This window comes from Sparus aurata, chromosome 2 (assembly GCF_900880675.1).
Source record: "Sparus aurata chromosome 2, fSpaAur1.1, whole genome shotgun sequence".
NCBI lineage: Eukaryota > Metazoa > Chordata > Actinopteri > Spariformes > Sparidae > Sparus > Sparus aurata.
In genome coordinates this window covers 35,734,560-35,755,737 of record NC_044188.1, presented here as the reverse complement: position 1 = coordinate 35,755,737, position 21,178 = coordinate 35,734,560, and the positions used below count along the sequence as shown (strand labels likewise).

At 40.8% G+C, this 21,178-nt stretch overlaps 1 protein-coding gene across 10 annotated transcripts in view; it reads left to right on the top strand.

Annotated features, from left to right (window-relative positions):
* Positions 1–21,178, top strand: part of fat3a (FAT atypical cadherin 3a) — a 417,900-nt gene that overhangs the window by 320,200 nt on the left and 76,522 nt on the right. For all 10 annotated transcript variants that reach the window (XM_030397580.1, XM_030397563.1, XM_030397555.1 and 7 more), the window contains 2 exons: positions 8,540–8,754; positions 10,011–10,148. In XM_030397580.1, the coding sequence (XP_030253440.1) occupies positions 8,540–8,754; positions 10,011–10,148 (353 nt within the window). The remainder of the gene's footprint in view (positions 1–8,539; positions 8,755–10,010; positions 10,149–21,178) is intronic.

Sequence of the window (21,178 nt, the reverse complement as noted above, 5' to 3'; positions counted from 1 at the left end):
GGTATTAAGCAAATCATCACCAAATTCCAATCAATGTCTGGATTTACTCCTATGTTAAAGAGGGAGTTACTCAAATTTGAATGTCAAAAGTTTTCAATACGATTTGGAAAGCAACAATCATATAGAAGTAGAATCATGTCATTGATCAAGAGCATAGATTTTCAGTTTGAGAGCATGATTTCATTCCTTTTCAGTGACACAGCTCCTTTGCGTGCTCAGATTTTTTCTCCTCATGCTCACATTTTGTGCTTGCATTTAAATGTCTTCTGCTTTCTTTCAAAACGTCTGCTTAAAGTAAAAAATCACATGCCTGTGCTCACATTTCTCCTTCTTGCACACAAAAATTTCGCTCGCATTTTGCGTGCAGATCTAAGTGCATGCACTCAGAACACATACCTGCTCACAGGTCAAGTTCTACTCTCGGATCTCTCCTCTGCTCACGCATTTTTCTTGTGTATCAACACTGTCAACTAGGGCTGCACGATTCTGGAAAAAATGTGAATCACGATTTTTTTGCTTAGAATTGAGATCATGATTCTCTGGCACAATTTTTTTCACAAAATGTTTATTGCACTGATGAACTTGAACAAAACAAAAAAAAACATGATAGTATGGCAGATACTACTATGCCTCTGCCAAAGCAATGTTTTTTTGTTAATTTCAAGTTCTATCATTGGATGAGAAATTATTTTTACACAAAAAAAAAAAAAAATTAGTCTCCCAAGATGAGAGGGCATCCTTTTATACCTCATGTTGTACAGTGTTTATTGGGGCCGTATCTTAAGCTAGGTGATATGTGATAGCTGCTGTGATCGGCTTTCTAAAACGGAGGCATAATTTTCTTCCTTTTCCAAAAGCCGCCTCAGAGGTAGAGGTAAACATGTGACGTGACGTGAAGCCCGACATTGGGCTGTGAGCAGTTGACAACGGGACAGGGCAAGATGGCGGCCGAGGCGCAGGGAGAACTTTTTCACTAACAGATGGAAATGGTTTTTTTCACCCTAAAAGTGGACTTTGCTCACTCAGAACAGTTGTCGCCTGTTATTTTTGTCGCCCTTTGGTAGAATAAGCAACCGTGGAGTGACTTCGACGCTTTTTTGAACTCTACCGTCAATTTGAAATTTCAACTCATATAGGAAGAAGTGGACTTTTACACGGTAGTGGACAGCTTGATAACAATGGCGGAGAAAAGACACAGAAATCAAGGTAACAAGGCATGCAAGTCGCTTTCATTCATTGAAGATTCAACTGAAAACGACATGGAAGTTGTGAAGACGGGAGACATGCACTCTTATGCCGGCAGCTCCGAGATGGAGGTGGGCGGCGGCCCGCGCCCGGATTCGGCGCCAAGTACCCCAGTTACAAAGAAAGGCAAAATTGAACCGACACTCTCCGAACTACAAGACAACATTGTGAGGTTGGTGGCGGAAAAGATAAAAGAAAACGCCGACAGTCTTGCATTACTGATAAAGAAAAACACTGACACCATTGAGGCCCTGAAGGAGACGTCAGAGTTCCTCTATAAAGAAGTCCAAGACGTGAAAATGGTTGTTGCAACGGTCAAGCAAGCCAGCGACGTTCATCAGAAAAGAATAACGGCCGCGGAAGACAAGATAAACGACATGGAGCGCTATCACAGGAGATGGAACCTGAGGCTGTACGGTCTGCCGGAGCAGGAAGGTGAGGACGTTAAACAGCGCATGGTAGACGTCTGCAGAGCAGTCATCCCGGACGCAGGAGGAGACCTACGCTTCCACATTGATGTGAGCCATAGGATTGGAAGAAAAGAGAGCGGCAAGACTCGACCGGTGATAACAAGATTCACATGCAGATCGACGAAAGAAATGTTGTGGAAAGCTGCAAAGGACTCTGGCTTTCTCAAGGCTAAGAAATTGAAATTCGGAGAAGATCTAACTACAAAAGACAAAGAAATACGCAACAAGCTGTGGCCACAAATCGAAGAGGCACGTAAGCAGGGGAAAAAAGCATTCTTTGTAGGGGCCAAAGCCATCATTGATGGCATAGAAATTAGAGTGTGAAACAGTAATACATGTTTAACATCTAAAACAAAGAAAAAGTTAAAATGATAATACCTTGCCTTACAGGTTACTCACTACCGTTCATTTGTTATTATATATGTTCATTGAAAGTATAGTATTACTCTTAAACCAGAGATTTCGAAGATATGGGCAATGTTATGGTTAAAGATACACAGTTTAATTTAGCCCATACTTGATTGTTCAGCTTACTAATATTTGGGGGTGAAAAGGGTCATTTCCATATTGTTTTGTTTTTGGAAAACTTCGAAACTATCTAGATAACCTAGTGTTTTTTTGATTCATATGTCTTTGTCATTTTGTTCATTTAATGTGAGGGGTATTCGAGAACAGACTAAGAGGAAGGCTGTTTTTTTGTTTTGTAAAAGCTTGAAAGCAGATTTTTATTTTCTACAAGAAACACATGCATTAGCTGCAGACTTAAATTTTTGGAAAAATCAGTGGGGTGATAATATTTGGATGGCTTATGGCAATAGTAATTCTGCTGGTGTAGCTATATTGAAAGGATCCTTTCAAGGAAAAATCCTCAAAAACATTGCTCATAACTCTGGAAGATGGTTAATTTTAGTTATTGAATTTATGAATGAAATTTTCATTCTGGGAAATACATATGGGTACAACAGCAGTCATAGAAACACAATCCTCTTTGAAGAATTTGAAGAAGAAATCACTGTCTTATTAAACTCCTTCATGAATGCTAAATTGATATTTGGAGGTGACTGGAATTGCATCAATGATCCCATAATTGACTGTCACCCACAAAGACCTTTGAGGAGCCCATGTGGAGAATTTAATAACCTATGTTTACAATTAAACTGTTGTGATATATGGAGATTAAGGAACCCATCTCAAATCCAGTTCACTTGGAATAACAAGGATTTATCAAAGAGATCCAGGATTGACTTTTGGCTTATCTCAAATGATTTAATAGATAAAGTAAAGGAAACCAAAATAGAACCTTCAATACTCACGGATCACAAAATTGTTTCGTTGACATTGTATATAAGGAACCTTCCAGTTAAAGGTAATTCTGACTACTGGAAATTAAACAATACACTTTTGTGTGATAAGTCTTTCAAAGAAAAAGTCATAGAATTCATACATGATAATTGGAAGAAAGCTCAAGAAGAGAAAATATATGGCAAACACTGGGAATATACAAAATTTTTGATTCGTAACATGGCAATTAAAAGGGGAAAGGAATTGGCTAAGGAAAAAAGAACTAAACAAGAGACTATTTTAAAGGATATAATTTCTATTTATGAAAATAACACACTCTCTCAGATTGAAATCAACAGGTTAGCTGAGCTACAATCTGATTTGGACAATATATATCAAAATATGGCACGTGGTGCATTTATCCGTTCCAGACGGAAATGGATGGAACACGGTGAAAAAAATACCAAATATTTTCATAATCTAGAAAAAATAAATGCTTCTGTGAATAACATGTATAAACTCAAAGTTGATCAGCAGATCTCTGAAAACCCTCAAAAAATTTCTAAAGCTGTGGAAGAGTTTTATAAAAACTTATATTCTGAACCAAATGACATTTATAGCCCATCTCATTTTTTTTCTTCTATATATAACAAGGCACGATGCACTGACCAAACGCAGAAAAAATTTTGTGATCAAGATTTATCCCTAAGAGAAATTGAAAATAATATTAGATGCTTAAAAGATAATAAATCCCCAGGGAACGATGGACTTACCAGCGAGTTTTATAAGGCATTCCAAGACCACATTTCTGAATTTTTATTATGTGTTTTTAAGGAGGCCATAGAAATCGGTAAACTTCCTGCAACAATGTGCCAAGGCCTAATCACCTTGATACCTAAGCCCAATAAAGATCGACTACAGATTGAGAATTGGCGACCAATAACTTTAATTAACAATGACGCAAAATTATTGTCTCACATCTTTGCAGAAAGATTAAAATTTTGTTTAGACACACTTATAGACGATGGTCAGTCTGGATTTATGCAAGGCAGACACATAAGCAACAATATTCGTCTGATCTTAGATTTGATTGACTACAATGAATACATCGCAGACAACAGTTATATATTATTCATAGACATATATAAAGCTTTTGACACTGTAAAGCATGAGTTCTTATCGGAGGTGTTAGATTTTTTTGGGTTTGGTCAGTACTTTAAAAGGGCAATACAAACTTTATATAGTCAGTGCAACAGCTCAGTTAAACTTCCATGGGGGACCACTCACAGGTTCAACATCTCTCGGGGTATAAAACAAGGAGATCCAGCAGCCCCTTTCTTGTTTCTTTTGGTCATGCAAACAATGGCCCTACATATATATAATGATTCCTTTCAAGGTATTCAGATTTTAGGTAAAGAAATTAAATGTTGCCAGCTGGCTGATGATACTGCTATCTTTTTAAAGGACGAAATGCAGATTAAGAAAATCATAAATTGTCTTAATCTGTTCTCTAAAGTGACAGGTCTAAGTCTAAACATTAAAAAGTGCACTCTTTTTCCTCTTAAAGATGGCAATATTCAATCAGAAGAAATTGAAGGTATTCCTGTTAAAGAGGAAGTAACATATTTAGGAATAAATATTTGTAAAAATCAAACAAACAGAATAGAATCAAACTTCCAAGCCCTTATTCCAAAAATTAAAAATAAATTTAACATGTGGCTCATGAGGGATTTATCACTCAAAGGTCGGGTACTTTTGTCCAAAACTGAAGGTTTATCACGTCTTGTTTATCCAGCGAAAGTATTAGATGTACCCAAATCAATTGAAAAACAAATAGATTCTACCTTATTCAACTTTCTATGGAGAAACAAGTCTCACTACCTAAAGAGGAGTGTGTTATGTAATTCAGACTGTCAAGGAGGATTAAATATGCTGGACTTTCATTCATCTAACATAGTCTTTAAGGTAAACTGGATTAAACATTACATCCAAAATAAAGATAAATTATGGTACTTATTTCCCAATCTTATTTTTGAAAAAATAGGTGGTATAGAATTTCTTCTCAAATGTGACTTTGACATAAATAAACTCCCGATTCGGCTATCTAATTTTCACAGGCAGGCGCTTTTATATTGGCTTCTTATATACAAACATAATTTCTCTCCCCACAAACACTTAATTTGGAACAATAAAAACATCAGATATAAAAATAAATCAATCTTTTTTGATAACTGGGTAAAAAACAAGATTCTGTTCATATCACAATTGCTCAATGAGAATGGTCAATTACTTTCATACGCAGAATTTTTAAAGACCTTTGGTATTCCAATACCGGCACGAGAATATTGTATAGTGTTTGATGCGATACCAACATGCTTCTTAAGACTATTACAAGGCAGCATTGTGGTTACTGAACAACCAATTTGGAAGACTGATATCCTGCTGAATGGCATCAATATTAAAGATAAAAAATGCAATAATAAATTGTTTAGACATATGTTGCAATGCTCTATTAATTCTCGTGCCAAAAGTTATTGGAATGGTCTTTTGGATGGAATTAATTGGAAATTGGTATGGACTTACTATAAAAAATATTTGATCAACAATAAGGTGAAAGATGTTCATTATAAAATGATACACCTAATTTACCCAACGAACCATTTTCTCAAAAAATACAGACCTGATCTCTCTGATTCCTGTGTATTCTGTAAAGCTGAGACAGAAACGATTGTACATTTATTTTTTGATTGTATCTATGTAAAGTTCTTCTGGATTGATGTTGAAAATATGTTTGAATTGCTATGTGGAATTAAGATCAGCCTGCAAAAAAGGGATGTTATTTTTCACTTTGGAGAAAAAGTTATGGACCAAAGTCATGTATTTTTGTTAAACCTTTTTATATCACTTGGACGATTTTATGTACATAAATGCAAATGGACTGAAAGAAAACCCAATATACACCAATTTAAAAATGAAATGAGGATATACTTTGATGCACTATCAGGACTAACGAACAGAAAGGCCATCCGGACTGTAGCTCTCTACAGAGCCTTAAGATCCTCTTTGTGAATTTTTATTTATCCACTATATCTTCTCCACAAAGCCTTTGGATCCTCTAATTGAGTTGAATATATGTACCCCATGTTCATTATTGTCTGTTTGTCATTGGTGATGAATTTAAATAAAAAAAAAAAAAAAAAAAAAAAAAAAAAAAAAAAAAAGAGCAGTTGACAACGAATTTGTCTTCAAAATAAGAGCTTTACATTACACCCCATTGGAGTTTAGAGCTGGGTTCTTAGCGGGGGGCTTTTAATTTGAGAGTAGCGACCGTTCCTAGATTGTGGCTACAACAACAAGCTAACACAACCATACAGCTAGAGATCCAGCATCTCCTGATCTCAGCGGCTGTCCAGTTGCTCATCTAGCAGGCGAGGCGGAAATAAGTGTACCCTCCGAGGCGGGAAATCGGCGGACCAAAACAGACCCCCAATTTGCCGCCCTCTGTCTAAAACCGCGGACCTAGCCGCCAAAAGGACGGGCAGATTGGCGGCTTGCTGCCCCGTCTAAAAACGGTTTCTCACTCACTCCTTCCATACACTTAACTACAGGCGAGCTTCCGCCACTGAATCACGTGTTGTAAAGACGCTTTACCACAGGTTGAGGGCGGAGGCAGCGGCAGTGCTGCGTTTGGGGGCGCTTCAAAAAATCCGGGAGGAAAATAGCAGCATTTGTTTGTGATTCAGCTCGAGATATAAAATGCTTCAGAATCACTGTGTGTAGATATGAGATCACGTGTATGTGTGAATCGAGATCGCGATTTTTTAACGATTTTTTGTGCAGCCCTAGTTCACAGTGTCCATATGCGGGTGTTTCTGTTTCACTGCCAGTGCAATATCCTCATTAATGACATCAAGGGGAAGTGTTGAGACATCAGTAACCTCCAATGATGGCTTTGAAAATCTACACATGTGCAGATTATATGCACTCTGAAACTGTTGCCTTTGAGCTAATGAATACAGTACATTTTATGCAACAGTTTGTATGACGGATCACTCTTTTGAAGAAACTATGTTTTGCTTTAAATCTCATAGTCCATAATGCTACAAAGGGGTCGAACTGGCGAGTCAACCATGAATAATGTTCCAAGTAATGATGTTCAGGCCGAATTAATTGATGGGGGGCTTCTTGGAATACTGTTCAGATATCTTGAAGGCAAGAAAATAAATGGAGACCTCCATGTGAAAAGTTGCAACAGTGTCACAGGGGACTTGCCACGCTGGTTTGTTTTTAGGAACTGTTGTTCCAACCAAGAAAGGAAGAAATCTCAACAGGCTCTTTGTTTGCACTTTTTAAATGTATTTTGTTCTGAGGTTTCTGTTGTCTTTAACTTGAAATAAAGGCATTAAATTCAATCACCTGGGACTACTTTTATTCATGTTAAAGTAGCTAGTTGACTACAAGTGCACAATAATAAAGGTTTCCTATGTTGAACATTGACAATAAATATTGTATTCAACACAAATGAATTCACAGCCGATGAGGGTTTGAGCTTGAGACTGCTGGAGACAGGGTCCGAGGGACAGAGGATGAGGGTGAGAGAGTTCACAGTGGTGCTGGAGAGCTTTGTGGTGTGTGGCCGCTCGGAGGCTGCAGGACAGGCGAAGCGCTGCAGTGGGGCTGAGGTGCCGCGTGGTGGAGCACAGATCAGGAAGCATGCTGCTAAAGACAGATACATTTGCCACAGCCCAATGTCCATCAGACTCTACTGCAGACATAAATATTTAGAAACACAAATATAATGTTTCTTTTATTTTAAATGTTTTTAAAAAGGCTAATTCATTTCTGAAACAGTCAGCCACTACAACATTTGCAAACCTGACACAAAGAAAGACAGTGCATTTGGTGTGGACTGTTATCATCAGTGGAATAAAGCACTTTTGGTGCTTCATGCAGTGACCATTTGGAGCAGCAGGACTGTATATGAGTCAAAATAAACTACACAGTGTTTTCATGGTAATAAAGGAACATGTGGTTGATGTGTTTTTTAGAACTTTTTGGGCTGCTGTAGGAGTCTCCGAACCGCTCAGGACTCAGCATCTCGAAGTCGCAGTTCACAGGCAGCTCACAGGCAGCTCACAGCTCACTCATTCTCTCTCCCTCCCTGCTTCTGTGCTCTCAGAGAGCCACTGCCTCACCTTGATGTATCTGGGTGACTGACTCAAGTGACTCGAAAACCTGATTCCCTTTGTTTTGTATGAGTGGCTCATACAAAATCGAGTCTCCCATCACTACTCTTGATTGACATACACAATACTTGTTCTAAGATCAAGCCTATGTCTGGCTCTTTTCATGGGATCTGTTGGCTAATAAAGATACATATGATTGTTAGACCTTTAGCTCCTTCAAGTTACACAAATGCCCTATTCAGTCAAAATTATATTTGACAGTAGACATTTTCTGTTCTTGCCCTCATAATACGCTTTAAAATGTTCTCTTTTATTAAAATGTCCTGTTCTGTTCCCCTTTGTCCTCATGTTCCCCAGGTGCCATTGCAGTTGCCCAGTCTCTGGACTATGAGACATGCAGGGACTACTTCCTGACAGTGGAGGCTCGTGATGGCGGCATGCCACCACTTAGTGCCATCACCACAGTGAACATAAATGTGACAGATGTCAATGACAATGCACCCATGTTTAGCTCTGACCTTTACACTGCAGTCGTGTCAGAGGACGCTATTATCGGAGAGTCTGTTGTCCAGGTAGGTTCCAATGAAAGCTTTACCTACATGTTTGTGAGGCCTGAGGAATTGAAGTGGTCTGAAAATATCATACAGTATTTTTCATCTAGAGCAAGATGTCTGTATAGCCAGTGGCCATGTATTTGTAAATTTTGCTATGGATGTTCATAGTCAAAAGAAAAATCCCCTAGAGCATCACTTTCTTAATGGCATCGAATTAACTGTCTTTGTATAAAAGAGCTGTTATATGTTTTAATGTGGTAGCTTTTTTGAAAAGACATCATGGTATCACAGTCATCGTATTACTTTTTTCCATAGTCTTTGAATTCCATTTCTATTTTTTTTTTTTTTTTTTTTAAGAATTGCAACAATTCTGTTTGTGATATTCATGGACACTATTGGAAAGTGCAGACATGGGGAGGAAAATTTTGGGGAACTAAGAATTGTGTCTGCTTTATGCAGATGATGTGGTTCTGTTGGCTTTAACAGAGTGTGACACATTAAAACAGGCAATGGGGTTGTTGGCAGCTTAGTGTGAAGTGGTTGGGGTGAGATTCACTTCCCTTCAAAGGAATTGCATTTGCAGAATTTCAGGTTTCTGTTTACAGGTGTTGTAGTAGTTTGGCAAATTGGTGTAGCATCAACAGTAATGAAGATGTTATACAAGAACATTGTGGTGAAAAGAGAGCTTAGCAGAAGTGCAAAACTTTTAGTTTACTAGTCAATCCATGTTACAGCCCTCAGCTATGGTCATAAGCTGTGAATGAGATCACAGATACAAGTTGCCAAAATATTTTTCTTCTGTAGGGCTGTTGTAGATACAGTGAGGAGCTCATCCAGAGGAAGCTCAGAGTAGATTCATTAGGATGGATGGATGGATGGATTGATGGACAGATGGATCGATGGATGAACGGATGTATGAATGGATGGATGGAATAAGTACACAGTGCTCACACCAGTTTATTTTGGTGTGAGCACACAGATTGTTTTTATAACTTTTGATCACTCTGAACATCGAAGTCTCTGTTCATAGAAACCTGTATGTCCTGGAAGTTTGAAAGAGGAGACATCTGGAACAGAGGAAGGTTCATATGTGTACAGCTTATAAGGAACTGATGCTAAATGAATCAAATTTAAAAAATGTTTTTATTGCATTAACATTGTTTTATTGTATTTACAAAACGTATGTTTAGTCCAGGGATAAATTATCAAAATGTGTGACCAACCCATTTAAATTGAAACACGCACTAACTCTGTCTATGTATGTATGTCTGCAGTTGGTAGCAGAGGATATTGACAGTCAGCTGAATGGAGCCATCCTTTACTCCATCATCAGTGGTGACCGAGACAACCAGTTTTTCATTGACCCACTCCGTGGGGTCATCAAAGTCAACAAGCAGCTGGATCGGGAGACAGTGAGGAGCACAGACACATACACACACACACAGACACAAACACATACACAGATACTTAGTCTACAACAAAACTGTAGAAAAAGTTTAACAAATGTACCTCACAGTCACACTTGAATGTAGCAGTGAAGTACAACTTTGTATTAGGCTTCATATGCAACTGGATGCTATGGCAGAATATATTGTTTATTTTAAATATAATGAAACAGGTATTTTTTGCTGCATCTCATCTTTTCATAATATTCTTACTGTAAATACTTGAGGTCCTGATTAAATGTATTAAAGTTGATGAGCTTTTTTGTGAAAGTTACGAAAGTTATGAAAGTTTACCCGAGAGAGTCAGCAGTCACAAGATAAAGACTCCTGAATTTGATTTAGATTTGGTTTAGGTAGTGAGCACTCACTTTGCTGTTGTTGAACTGCAAAAATACTTGTTTTATAGTCATTGAAAACCTTAAATGTACCTTATGTTGAGTACAGACTTTGACTTGCAGAGGGCACAGTAAAGAAATATCAGCAGAGCTTCATTTTGGCCTTTTGGCAATTTCCTTACAGCGTTAGAGCTTATTGATTACAGCTAATTTAATCTGCAGCCAGCAACAGTTGGGATTTAATAGTCGAAGCAATGTTCAAACTGACTTAATATTTAGCACATTATACCTTGGTCTTTTAAATAACAATGTGTTAGCCTTGTAGATGATAGAATTGTATATTTTATCAACCTGGACTATGAACCATCAGTTGTCGGATCCGACTGAGCATGCGAAGTCTGAGGAGATGGGCCGTCGGACGTCTGAGCCATTGGATTCTCTGATTGGCGGTGTGCTAGCGAATCAGTACGGTGTGTGGGAGGGGCGGAATACTGTGTGCGCATTGGTATTTTACGCACTCCGTTCCGTCATTTCTTGTTTTCATGCTTTGGAGTACTGGCACCAGACTAGCTTTGATTATGTCCGTTCAGGACAAATTAATCTGTGTTCATTTAGTAATGCCTCGCTGCATGTTCAGTATGCAGCTGTTTTTGTCTGAAATAGTTAAGTTTCGTTTTGATCGAAAGTAAAGAGAGTTGCGTTCATAAACCTCTAGTCCAGCGTCTTTAAACACTAGAGCCACCAGCTTACTGCATCTCGTGCAAGCGCAGAATGTACACGCTACTTTACCAGCTGGCAGAACATCGAAGCGATGTGTTCAATGCAACTTTTGTGCCGAACGGGTCAGACACGAGGCAACAGAGTGGTCGGAGAGTGGTTGGATAAGGCAGTTGGACGTCTGGGTGGTGTGTGAGGGGCTTTAGGCGACAGAGGGTGGGGGAGGGGTACCAGCCGGCTAGCTGATGTAAATGAGCAAAGTGCTCTCGCTGGGGCGTGTGGTCTGACCAGTCTTTGGAGGTAGATGGGTGCAGTTCCGTTGACGGCCTTGTAACGCCAGTGCCATCATCTTGAATCGGATGTTGCAACAGGAAGCCAGTGGAGGTCACGGAGGAGGGCGGTCACATGGGAGAATTTGGGTAGATTTTAAATAAGGCGCGCTGCAGCTTTCTGGAAATGCTGTTTTGGCGCGGAGGCTGGGAGTCCAGCCAAGAGGGAGTTGTAGTAGTCCAGGCGGGAGATGACCAGCGGTTGGACTGGGAGTTGTGTTGCATCTTCTGTGAGGAATGACCGGATCCTGCGGATGTTGTAGAGGGCAAATCTGCAGGATCGGGCCACAGCAGCGATGTTGGGGGCCCAGGACAGTCCATCGTGGAGGATTTTACAACAAGTAGTTCCGACCAAGCAATCTGATTGGTCAGCAAGACATTTAGACCGTGCTCAAATCAGCATGACAGCACGCCTGACTCATTACTCAAAATATTACTCCGCCAAGTCTGTGGCAATAGTGTATCCATCTCCATGGCAACATATAAACTGTCGGAGCTGGAACAAAAAAAATAAAAAGTACGGCTTGATATTCAAACTTTCTGCCGTTAAATAATTATACAGAGGAAAAGTCGGGAGAAGCAGCCGCTAGACGTTTCGCTGTCGACCCCAAGAGAGTGAGAGATTGGCGATAAAATAAAACGCAGCTGTCCGAGGAGGACAGCAACAGGGCCAGGCTGCCTGCTGGAGGGAGGAAGAAGGCTAGCGAGGAGCCTGAGATAAACATGCGGGAATTAGTTATCAGCAAACGGGCACGCCAAGAGAGAGTGTCCCGCAAAATTATCAGGGTGATGGAGAAACAAATGTACGCCACCGTGAGTGACAGCAGAGATGAGGATCTGTGAGTGCTGGTTGGCTGAATCGTTTCCTCCGCCGCAACAACTTCACTTGCAGAAGACAACTATTGCCCAGCAGGATGCCGGAGAATTCACAGAGAAGCTGGAGAAGTTTGTGACATTTTCATCACGGATTTTTGAGAGGAAGGAATTACTCCTGTCCCAAATAAACGCCTGGTCTGTTCAGTGATTGAAACAAATAAAAGCCCCGACTATTATTTATTTTCCCTTCAGTGTGAGAGACGCTATTGTGACCGCGTGAAAACGTTTAATAAAAAAAAAATCAACACCTTTGTTATAACTTGGGCGATAGAAATAAGCATTTTCTGTTTATCTGTGCAGTATCGATTTAGTTTTGGAAATTCCGAGACCGTGATAAAACATTAACGTCAGCTCAGAACAGGGCATGTGAGCGGAGCGGAGCGAGCAGGGAGCGGAGCGTCCGAAATATAGTCGGAGCGCAGAGCGGGTTTTAATCCAAAGGCCAGAGCGATGGTTCAGTTTCGCTCCAGTTCCTTTCCGATACTGCTCTCGACGAGTCTAGGGCATGCACAAGTCCACACAGACTCACGTGTGCCTTCAAGGAGGTCATTCGTTGAGAGATGAAGTTTGTCAAATATTTCGAAAAGCAAGCAGACAGGTCTTATAGGTGCAACGTCAGGAATTGCTCCCTCTTTTAAATTTTGAGCGAGCATTGAGCGATTTCACCAGAGCTGAATGAAATTTTAGGTGAGCGGAGAGCGGTCTTTGAGCGGAGCTGTCTGGTATAACTTTGAGCGATGAAGCGAAGGAGCGAACACCCATGTAAGCGGGGAGCGGAAATTTATCAAGTTTGATACAATTATAACATACAATCCTAGTGAAATTGCTGTTGAGCATTTCCATGCAGGCATAAAAAACCAACATATAAACTGCTCTAATGTTTCTGCTCTGAGTTAATACCTGTAGCTTTGAGCTCTCATGGTTGCCCATCTTTGATGTAAAGAAGAAACCTTTTAGCCACTTGCAGGCTGCTACAAGATGGATCCCTGACCAGATGGCAGCTCATCACACCTGATGGCGGGAACCATACAGAAAGAAACTCTGATTATTAGCGTTTCAATTTGAAGCAGGAAAGAATGATGAAAGGCAAGAACCCCTGCCTTTCTCCTCCCTCCCCTAACTTGTTTTTTCACCCTTCTTCTTTCTCATCTTCATTTTCTTTTTCAATTTCTTCTCCACAGTGCTTGAGATCTTCAGAAATGTTCATATTCCTGTCATGAAGTATTCATGAATGCAGTTGATAAGCCATCAATGTGCTCTGAAAAAGAGTGCAAGGCTGGAGGATCAAAGCTTTTGGCTGATGAAAAGAGTGTTTTGGGTTATCACACATGGAGCAGCAGCTTTTCCTCTGTGTCAGTCAGTCAGTCAGTGTGTGTGCAATGCTAATGTGTCTTGACATTAATACTGATGTTATTTGTAGAGCTGCAACAATTACTTGAGTAACTCGAATAATTAGATTACAAAAAATGGTTCAAGCAAAATCTCTGCCTCGAGGCTACGTTTAATTCCAATTACCCATGTCATGTGGCCTGCTTAGCTCAGAGATCATTTTTCCACACGGACTGTTATTGCGGACACACACCACCATGTTCAAAATTGCGATCTGCGATGGCAGAGATCCAAGAAGCGGTCCATAAACGTTAGAGAATGTCCAAAGTTTGGAATCATTTCACACTTAAAAATGAAGATAACAAAGTGCACTGCAAAACAGAACTGGCGTACCACAACAGCACGTCAACAATGATTCAACATCTGAACCGAAAGCATCCAATTTTTAGCACCAGCTCACCAAGCGTCGCAGACACAAGCTAAGGTAAATATTGTTGTTAACTAATTCAACTTAGCCTACCATCGCTAATTAGAGTGTATCGTATTTGTAGAGGCTGTGGCCTGATCAAGGCCGCTTTAATGCACAGGCTTACCTGGGCTGAAGCCCAGGGGCCTCACGCGTTCAGGGGCCTCCCAAGTTCAGGTTCACAATGAGCTGAAAAGATCATATTGTTTTGTAACTTGTCAGGTTTTCTGTCAATCACTCTAATCGCACCTTAAGTGGCTGCTGATTGATCCAAATTAGGAGTGACCCACGTGGCCCCATAGCCTATGGCCCGTGGGCTGACCAATCAGAATGTCTATAGTTAGTTTTGGGGTGTGTCCGTCTATGATTGATTGACATTTAGTGGAAAATGTCGGGGAGGACGTTTGAGAGTGGTGCCCAGAAAAGAAAAAAACTTATTAAGAAAGAGTTGGGCGAAAAATAATTACTGAAGAGCATCCCAATGCTTTTTTAAACCAGCTGCTGCTGAAGATGGACCCAGCACCAGGGGAAGCTCGCTATCTCACACACCGGAGGGAGCGGAGGAACCGCAGGCCGTGCAGGTGGATGTAGCTGGAGAGGAGCAGGGGACCGCCCGCAGCAGTGGAGGGCAGGAGGAGGGGGAAGCACACGGGCCCCAGAGAAAGGACCAGGCTGCAAAGCAGTCAGGGGGAGACGAGTCAAATGACCCATGTAACAGTGACCCTGGCCGCTGGGGAAACAATACTGATGCAAAAGTGCGCGCTTATTGGGCGGAAATGGGACCGGAGTCCTGTCAAAGTAAAGATGCTAACATGATGGATCACACCCCATGCAAACATGTTCTATCCTTTTTAATTAATAGAGAGGCGTTAGTGGAGCCTGTTTCATATGTCCACGCTTGCTCTCCATGACTTCTCCACACCGGAGCGCACAACAAGGATGCGCTCCGACTCGGACTGCCCTTCCACCTGGACGCCGCATACCTCGACCCCGTACTCGGCCAGAGTTTACCCTACACACGGTTCTCGTATTTCTCCTTTCACGGACTCCTCGGCGTGTGTGATTACTCCTTCAGCCTGCGTTCATCCGCAAAAGGAGCGGCTCGAGTGCGCTGCGTAAATGAAGGCCACGCGCGGCTCAGAAAGCATCTGCCGCAGGAGCTGAAAGACAAACGACTCAGCAAGGTGGAGTCACTGCGGGTAGCTATTTACTATATCAATGTGGAGCCTGCTGGACTTGTATCGGGATGGAGGTGTCGCTTGGAGACGCGCGTAACTGCGCCGCTGCAGCAGAGGTCAGAGTGCAGCAATGATGGCGAATACTCGCTCAAGTTGGCACAGCCATATAAATGTGCCACAAAGTCAACCCAGTGGGAGACTTGGAGATCAGACGCTAAATTCAGATTAGCTGTTGTTAACGTAGTGCTAACTTGAGCCAGTGTTCAGGCGAAGTTGAGCGCACAGAAGGAGAGATTGAGAGCAAGAGTGAGCGGTCTGCAGCGCAGCCAGCAAGAGTCTGTGAGAGCGCAGAGGTTATTATTGCACCTTAAAATGCATAAAAGCAAACATGCAAATACATTTATTGAGCACAGAATATATCTCTGTTTCCGCAAATTAAATTATGTTTTTAGATTATACTGCAAACCTCCTGTAAATGTTGCTCAGTTTCATCTTTTTGGCACCTGGCATTAGGCCATGTTGCTATCCATGGGGCTGAATGGAGTGTGTCTGTGTAGGTGCATGTGATTGGTTCACAGGCCCACTGAGGCCGGAGAACAGGTCACTAACTTTGATCTGTTGCTGTTCTTCGCTTATACTGTTATTAGTTATTATCAATATTTGTGCAGACAGGTGATGGTTTGTGATGTTTTTCATAATATCGTTTGAAATCATATTTGCACACATTTTGGTTTTATTATCACCATAAGTTGCTGTGTGTGGTTCTTAAATAAAGTGTATTGTGTTTCTACTCAAGTGGGCTCAGTGATATATTAATAACAATATTATGGTGTTTTCTGGCTCAAAGAGGGAAAATTCACTGTTGTATGTCTCGAAAGAAACTACTGCATTTTGTGATGTAGATTACCTAGATATTACGCTTTTTTAAAATGAGACTCTATAAATTGAGGGGATGGAGGGCCTACAAAACCTCTCAGCCCCGGGGCCTAACATTAGGTTAAGGCGGCCCTGGGCCTGATGTCGGTATGACTAGATATCATGTTCATGTGGAAACTAATTTGTGTTAAATTGCAAGAAAGTAATAGCCTACACTAAATAACTTCTTTCCACACAGACACACACACACAAACAAACACAGACCTTTACCCCAGCTGTTAGGAATATTTGGAATAAATACCAGTATGTTTTCTTTTTCAGGAATAAAAGCCAATAGCTTCGTCTTTTTAACTGGCCTGTCATTTTGCATTTTGCATATGCATTAGTTGGTATTGTTGTTTAATAATGCAAAATGATTTTTTAATAGATTACTCGATTATTCTAAAAATATATAGCCCTAGTTATTTGTGCGTATTTGTGTATTTTACCCATAATTACCGCTCTGGCAATTTGAGGAGAAATCTCGGTGGAGAACTTGGTTGGCTCTGGAGATTTGCCCAGATAATCTGGTAATCTGAATGGTGTATAGACCCCAAATTGATCCAGACTTATTTGCGCCGATAAATAATAAATACATTTGATATTTAGGGCTCATCCACACGTACGAAAACAATCTTTTTTTCCTCCGACTTTCTCGGCATTGTTTCAAGAATATTTGCATCCACAAGGATCCACTGAAAACAACTCAAAACGCTGTAGTTCATATTCCAGGCCTTTAGGTGCACTTGAAAGTCACCAAAGTAGGAGAAGAAGATACAGAGTGTGAACAATAAGCCTGCGCTCTGTAAACAAACAGACAGTAGACGGTGAATCTGAACACAACAAGAAGAGGATGACAATGGCTAGTGCAAGGAAACCAGAATCGTTTGTGTGGACCGATAATGAGGTCGAACTGCTGCTGCGACTCACACTCAACTACAAGGCGAGTTAGTTGCAAGAAAGGCTCAATATCTTCTGCGGCACAAACACAAGCATGTAGTCCGCCATTGTTGTTGTTGTTGATATGAGACGTTGCAGGGTTCATAGGTCGAAGGCAAGAGGTCGAGGGCTGGGGCGATGGCGTTATCGTTTTGGAAAGTATGCGAATTCACTGTCCACTAGATAATAGGAGGGCTGCATTTTCGAATTTTTCAACCCTGAGACCCGTTTTCAAAAAAGTGCATTTTCAGGCATTGTGTTTTCAGGATCCGTGTGGATGGTCGGCCAAAACGATGCAATACATGTGCGTTTTCGCAAAAGAGCGTTTTCGTGTGGACAGCCTCTTAGGGTTCAAAATCTGGATGGCTGCCATTGTCATTACATCAGAGAAATATCCTGGAGAAGCTGACTAGCCCTTAAGGCTAGCTTTAACATCCTACTGTTGACAGAAAATACAACTGACAGTTTAAGTCTCATCTCATCTCTCAGTCAAATAATCTTTATTTGTATAGGGTCAATGCACAATAAAAGTAATCTCATGAAACATTCCAAGAGTCTAGACCAGGCATGTGCAGACTATTTCACAAAGGGCCGGTGTGGCTGCAGGTTTTTGTTCCAACCAGTCAAGAGCACACAGTTTGACCAATCAACTTTCTGAAGACTGAGATCAGTTGATTGAATTAGTCAGGTCTGGTCTGCTGCTGCTTGGTTGAAAAGAAAACCTGCAGCCATGCTGGCCCTTTGTGGAATGGTTTGGATTTTAAATATGCTCTTAAACATAGAAAGGGTGTCTGCCTACCAAACGACATTGGAAGTTGGTTCCCCAGGAGAATGGGATAATATGGTACTAGGAGGAGGATTTTAAACTCAATTCAATTCAGGAAGCCAGTGCAGAGAAGATCATATGGGAGAAATGTGTCTCTGGCATGATAGTCTTAATGACATCCTGTAGTGTGTAATGCACTGTTATTTAAATCTTGTAGTGTGTGCATGTAAGGTTTCAGTGTTCAGGGGCTACAGTGGAGGAGGTGTGACCACCAATCAGAACTATCTGGGCTCTGTTTGTGAGGACATCAAATATGTGTATGCAGAGTGAATTACTCAAGCCCATCGGTTTCATGGGAGAGACTGCAATTAATGCATAGGTGAAATCAACAAATAAAATATTGTATAATGTAGCTGTTCTTATTCTGAAGGTTTGTGAGGATTGAGTGGAGGCCATCGGGTAGTTGACTGGTAAATATTTTTAGTTTGTGAGAAGGGGTTTTATTAGGGCCAGAAACTATGCTTATATTCAAACTCATCAGGATATTTTTAAAGTCAATTATCACTATTGACGTGGCAGCTCCCCTGGAGGTGGATTAGTCTTTAAAGATCACTCTTTATGGAGGAGATGAAAGACAGCATTAAATGTTAAAAGCTCATCTCCACGATGAAGGCACTCCTGCTTTCGTACCTGACACTTTCGTCTGGATCTCTTCCCACGTATCCTTGGTGTTCTTGGTGGACACCTGGGACTGGTCTCTGTCCATTCTCTGCTGATGTGTCCTCTTTGCCTTCTTTTTACAGGCTTTCAGTCTTGCTGTAGTTGTGTTTTATGGCTCCTTGTCACCTGATCAAAAGGCAGCTTTTTGGGGCCTGGAAAGGCCACTCACAACTTAATTCCTTCTGGACTTCTGGTTGGGGAATAATCTTTTTGTCTTTGTGATCACCACATCACCACACCACTGTATTATCTCACTGAAAATGTATATTCCTCTAAACATTTGACAGTCTGTGCATTCAAAACAAGCCTGTTGAGTTGCTGTACCATAGTTTTTCTACACTTAAAAATGTTTATTCTGATGGCTTTTGCCTTTTCATCAGCTATTGGCAAAAGAGGGCTTTAGCTGCCAAAAATGTTTGTGTAAGCATGGTCCAGGGTAATGTGTCCCCAGTTTGAGGTGTGACCTCAGGCTGAGCAATATGGCTGAAAAATATATCACGATATAAGTGTTTCATATCAGTCGATATGGATGATTATCCATATCCATATCCCTACGCATTAGCACAACTGGGCCGTTGCTCTAATGCGTAGGGATATGGAGGTTTTACGGTCTGTGTCTGTGTCTGAAAGTTTCGTTTTGATCGAAAGTAACAGAGTTGCATGCATAAACCTTTCGTCCAGCAACTGGGCCTCGCACTGTATTACGCCACTCGCAGATCACCTGTTTCTAACAGAGTTCAGTGAAATTATCAAACGTTCAATTGAACTTATTTTCTATTGATATTGATCACGTGTCTATCACGATAGATATCGTTATTGTTTTATCGCCCAGCCCTAGTGTAACCTGCTGGAATTCAGGTAAACCAGTTCTGAGGCCTGTTTGATTAAAACCAACTGTTCCAAACAAAATTCCATGTAGTTGTTTTGTCTTGTGACTGCTGATGACTTCATGTAGTTTATGTATTGCATTTTTTAAATTTGCATTCCAACGAACATACACAGCAACAACTGACACACAAGTAAATTCTCTGGACAGATAATATGGATGATAAACCTTAATAAGGTAATGTCTGAGAAAACATTGTCCATCCACTTTGACTGCGTTTGAGCAACAAGCATCATTGATCAAACACATTAAAACAAAAATGTGGCAAAGTTTGAAGGAGTATTGTCCACTGCCTCTGCATGTACAACCATCACCACTGTAATGCTGAAATTATTACCGTTATTTAAAGTCAAGATTGTTGTGGACAGGCCCTAATTTATAATAAGGCTGAATAAAAAGACAATGAAATATTAAGAAATACAAAACTAACGCTATTGATTTAAAAAAGTATATAAATACAAATACCAGTATAAATACCATTTTAAATACTTTTCTTAGAAGATACAATGCACAATGGATAATTCAATTAGAATAGGTACAAAGAGAAGCTGAGTGGTTTAACTTTATGGATATATTTCACCAAATGCTATCAAGATGTTAACTTTTAGTGTTAGGGTTCAGGTTGTTCCAGACAAGCTTGGTCAGTATCGACTGAGGCATGCTTGTTTGGCTGTGCTGGTAGGTGTGTGAGAGCTTGTCACAAACTGCACTCATTGGCAAATCTGTCTCGGTCTTTGCCCAATTGTTATTGGCTGCTATTGGGATGCTAACTAAGTAGCTTACCAGTAACTGGTAGCGGTAGCTTTTTCTGAGAAATTTGATGTTATAGATTTATAGATTTTATCTGAGACTCACCTCACATGATCATGCTTTCCCTGAAAGACAGAAGCTACTATCATTTAAATGGTGATATGGTAGAAACTATGAGATCATACAGTGACAGCCCAAGCCTTTTGGGGGCCTTAAGCAGAATTTGATTTGGCTGACTCTAATAAGATGATTGATCTTGATGCCTGCTGTAGCTTAGCAGGTAGAGCAGGTTGGCTAGCGATTGGAAGGTCGCTGGTTCAAATCCCAGCTCTAGGCTGAGCTGAGCTGCATGTCGAAGTGTCCTTGAGCAAGATACTGAACCCCAAATTGCTCCTGATGTGTGGTTGGCACCTTGCACGGCGGCCTCTGCCATCAGTAAGGGGCCAGCGATGAGCTGGCGACTTGTCCAGGGTGTACCCTGCCCTCGCCCAGAGACAGCTGGGATTGGCTGTATGGAAGTTAAATCAAGTCATTAATCAAGAGCATAGATTTTCAGTTTGAGAGCATGATTTCATTCCTTTTCAGTGACACAGCTCCTTTGCGTGCTCAGATTTTTTCTACTCATGCTCATATTTTGTGCTTGTATTTAAATTTCTTCTGCTTTCTTTCAAAATGTCTGCTTAAAGTAAAAAATCACATGCCTGTGTTCACATTTCTCCTTCTTGCAAACAAAAATGTCGCTCGCATTCAAATGTGCCCTCAGATCTAAGTGCACGCGCTCAGAACACACA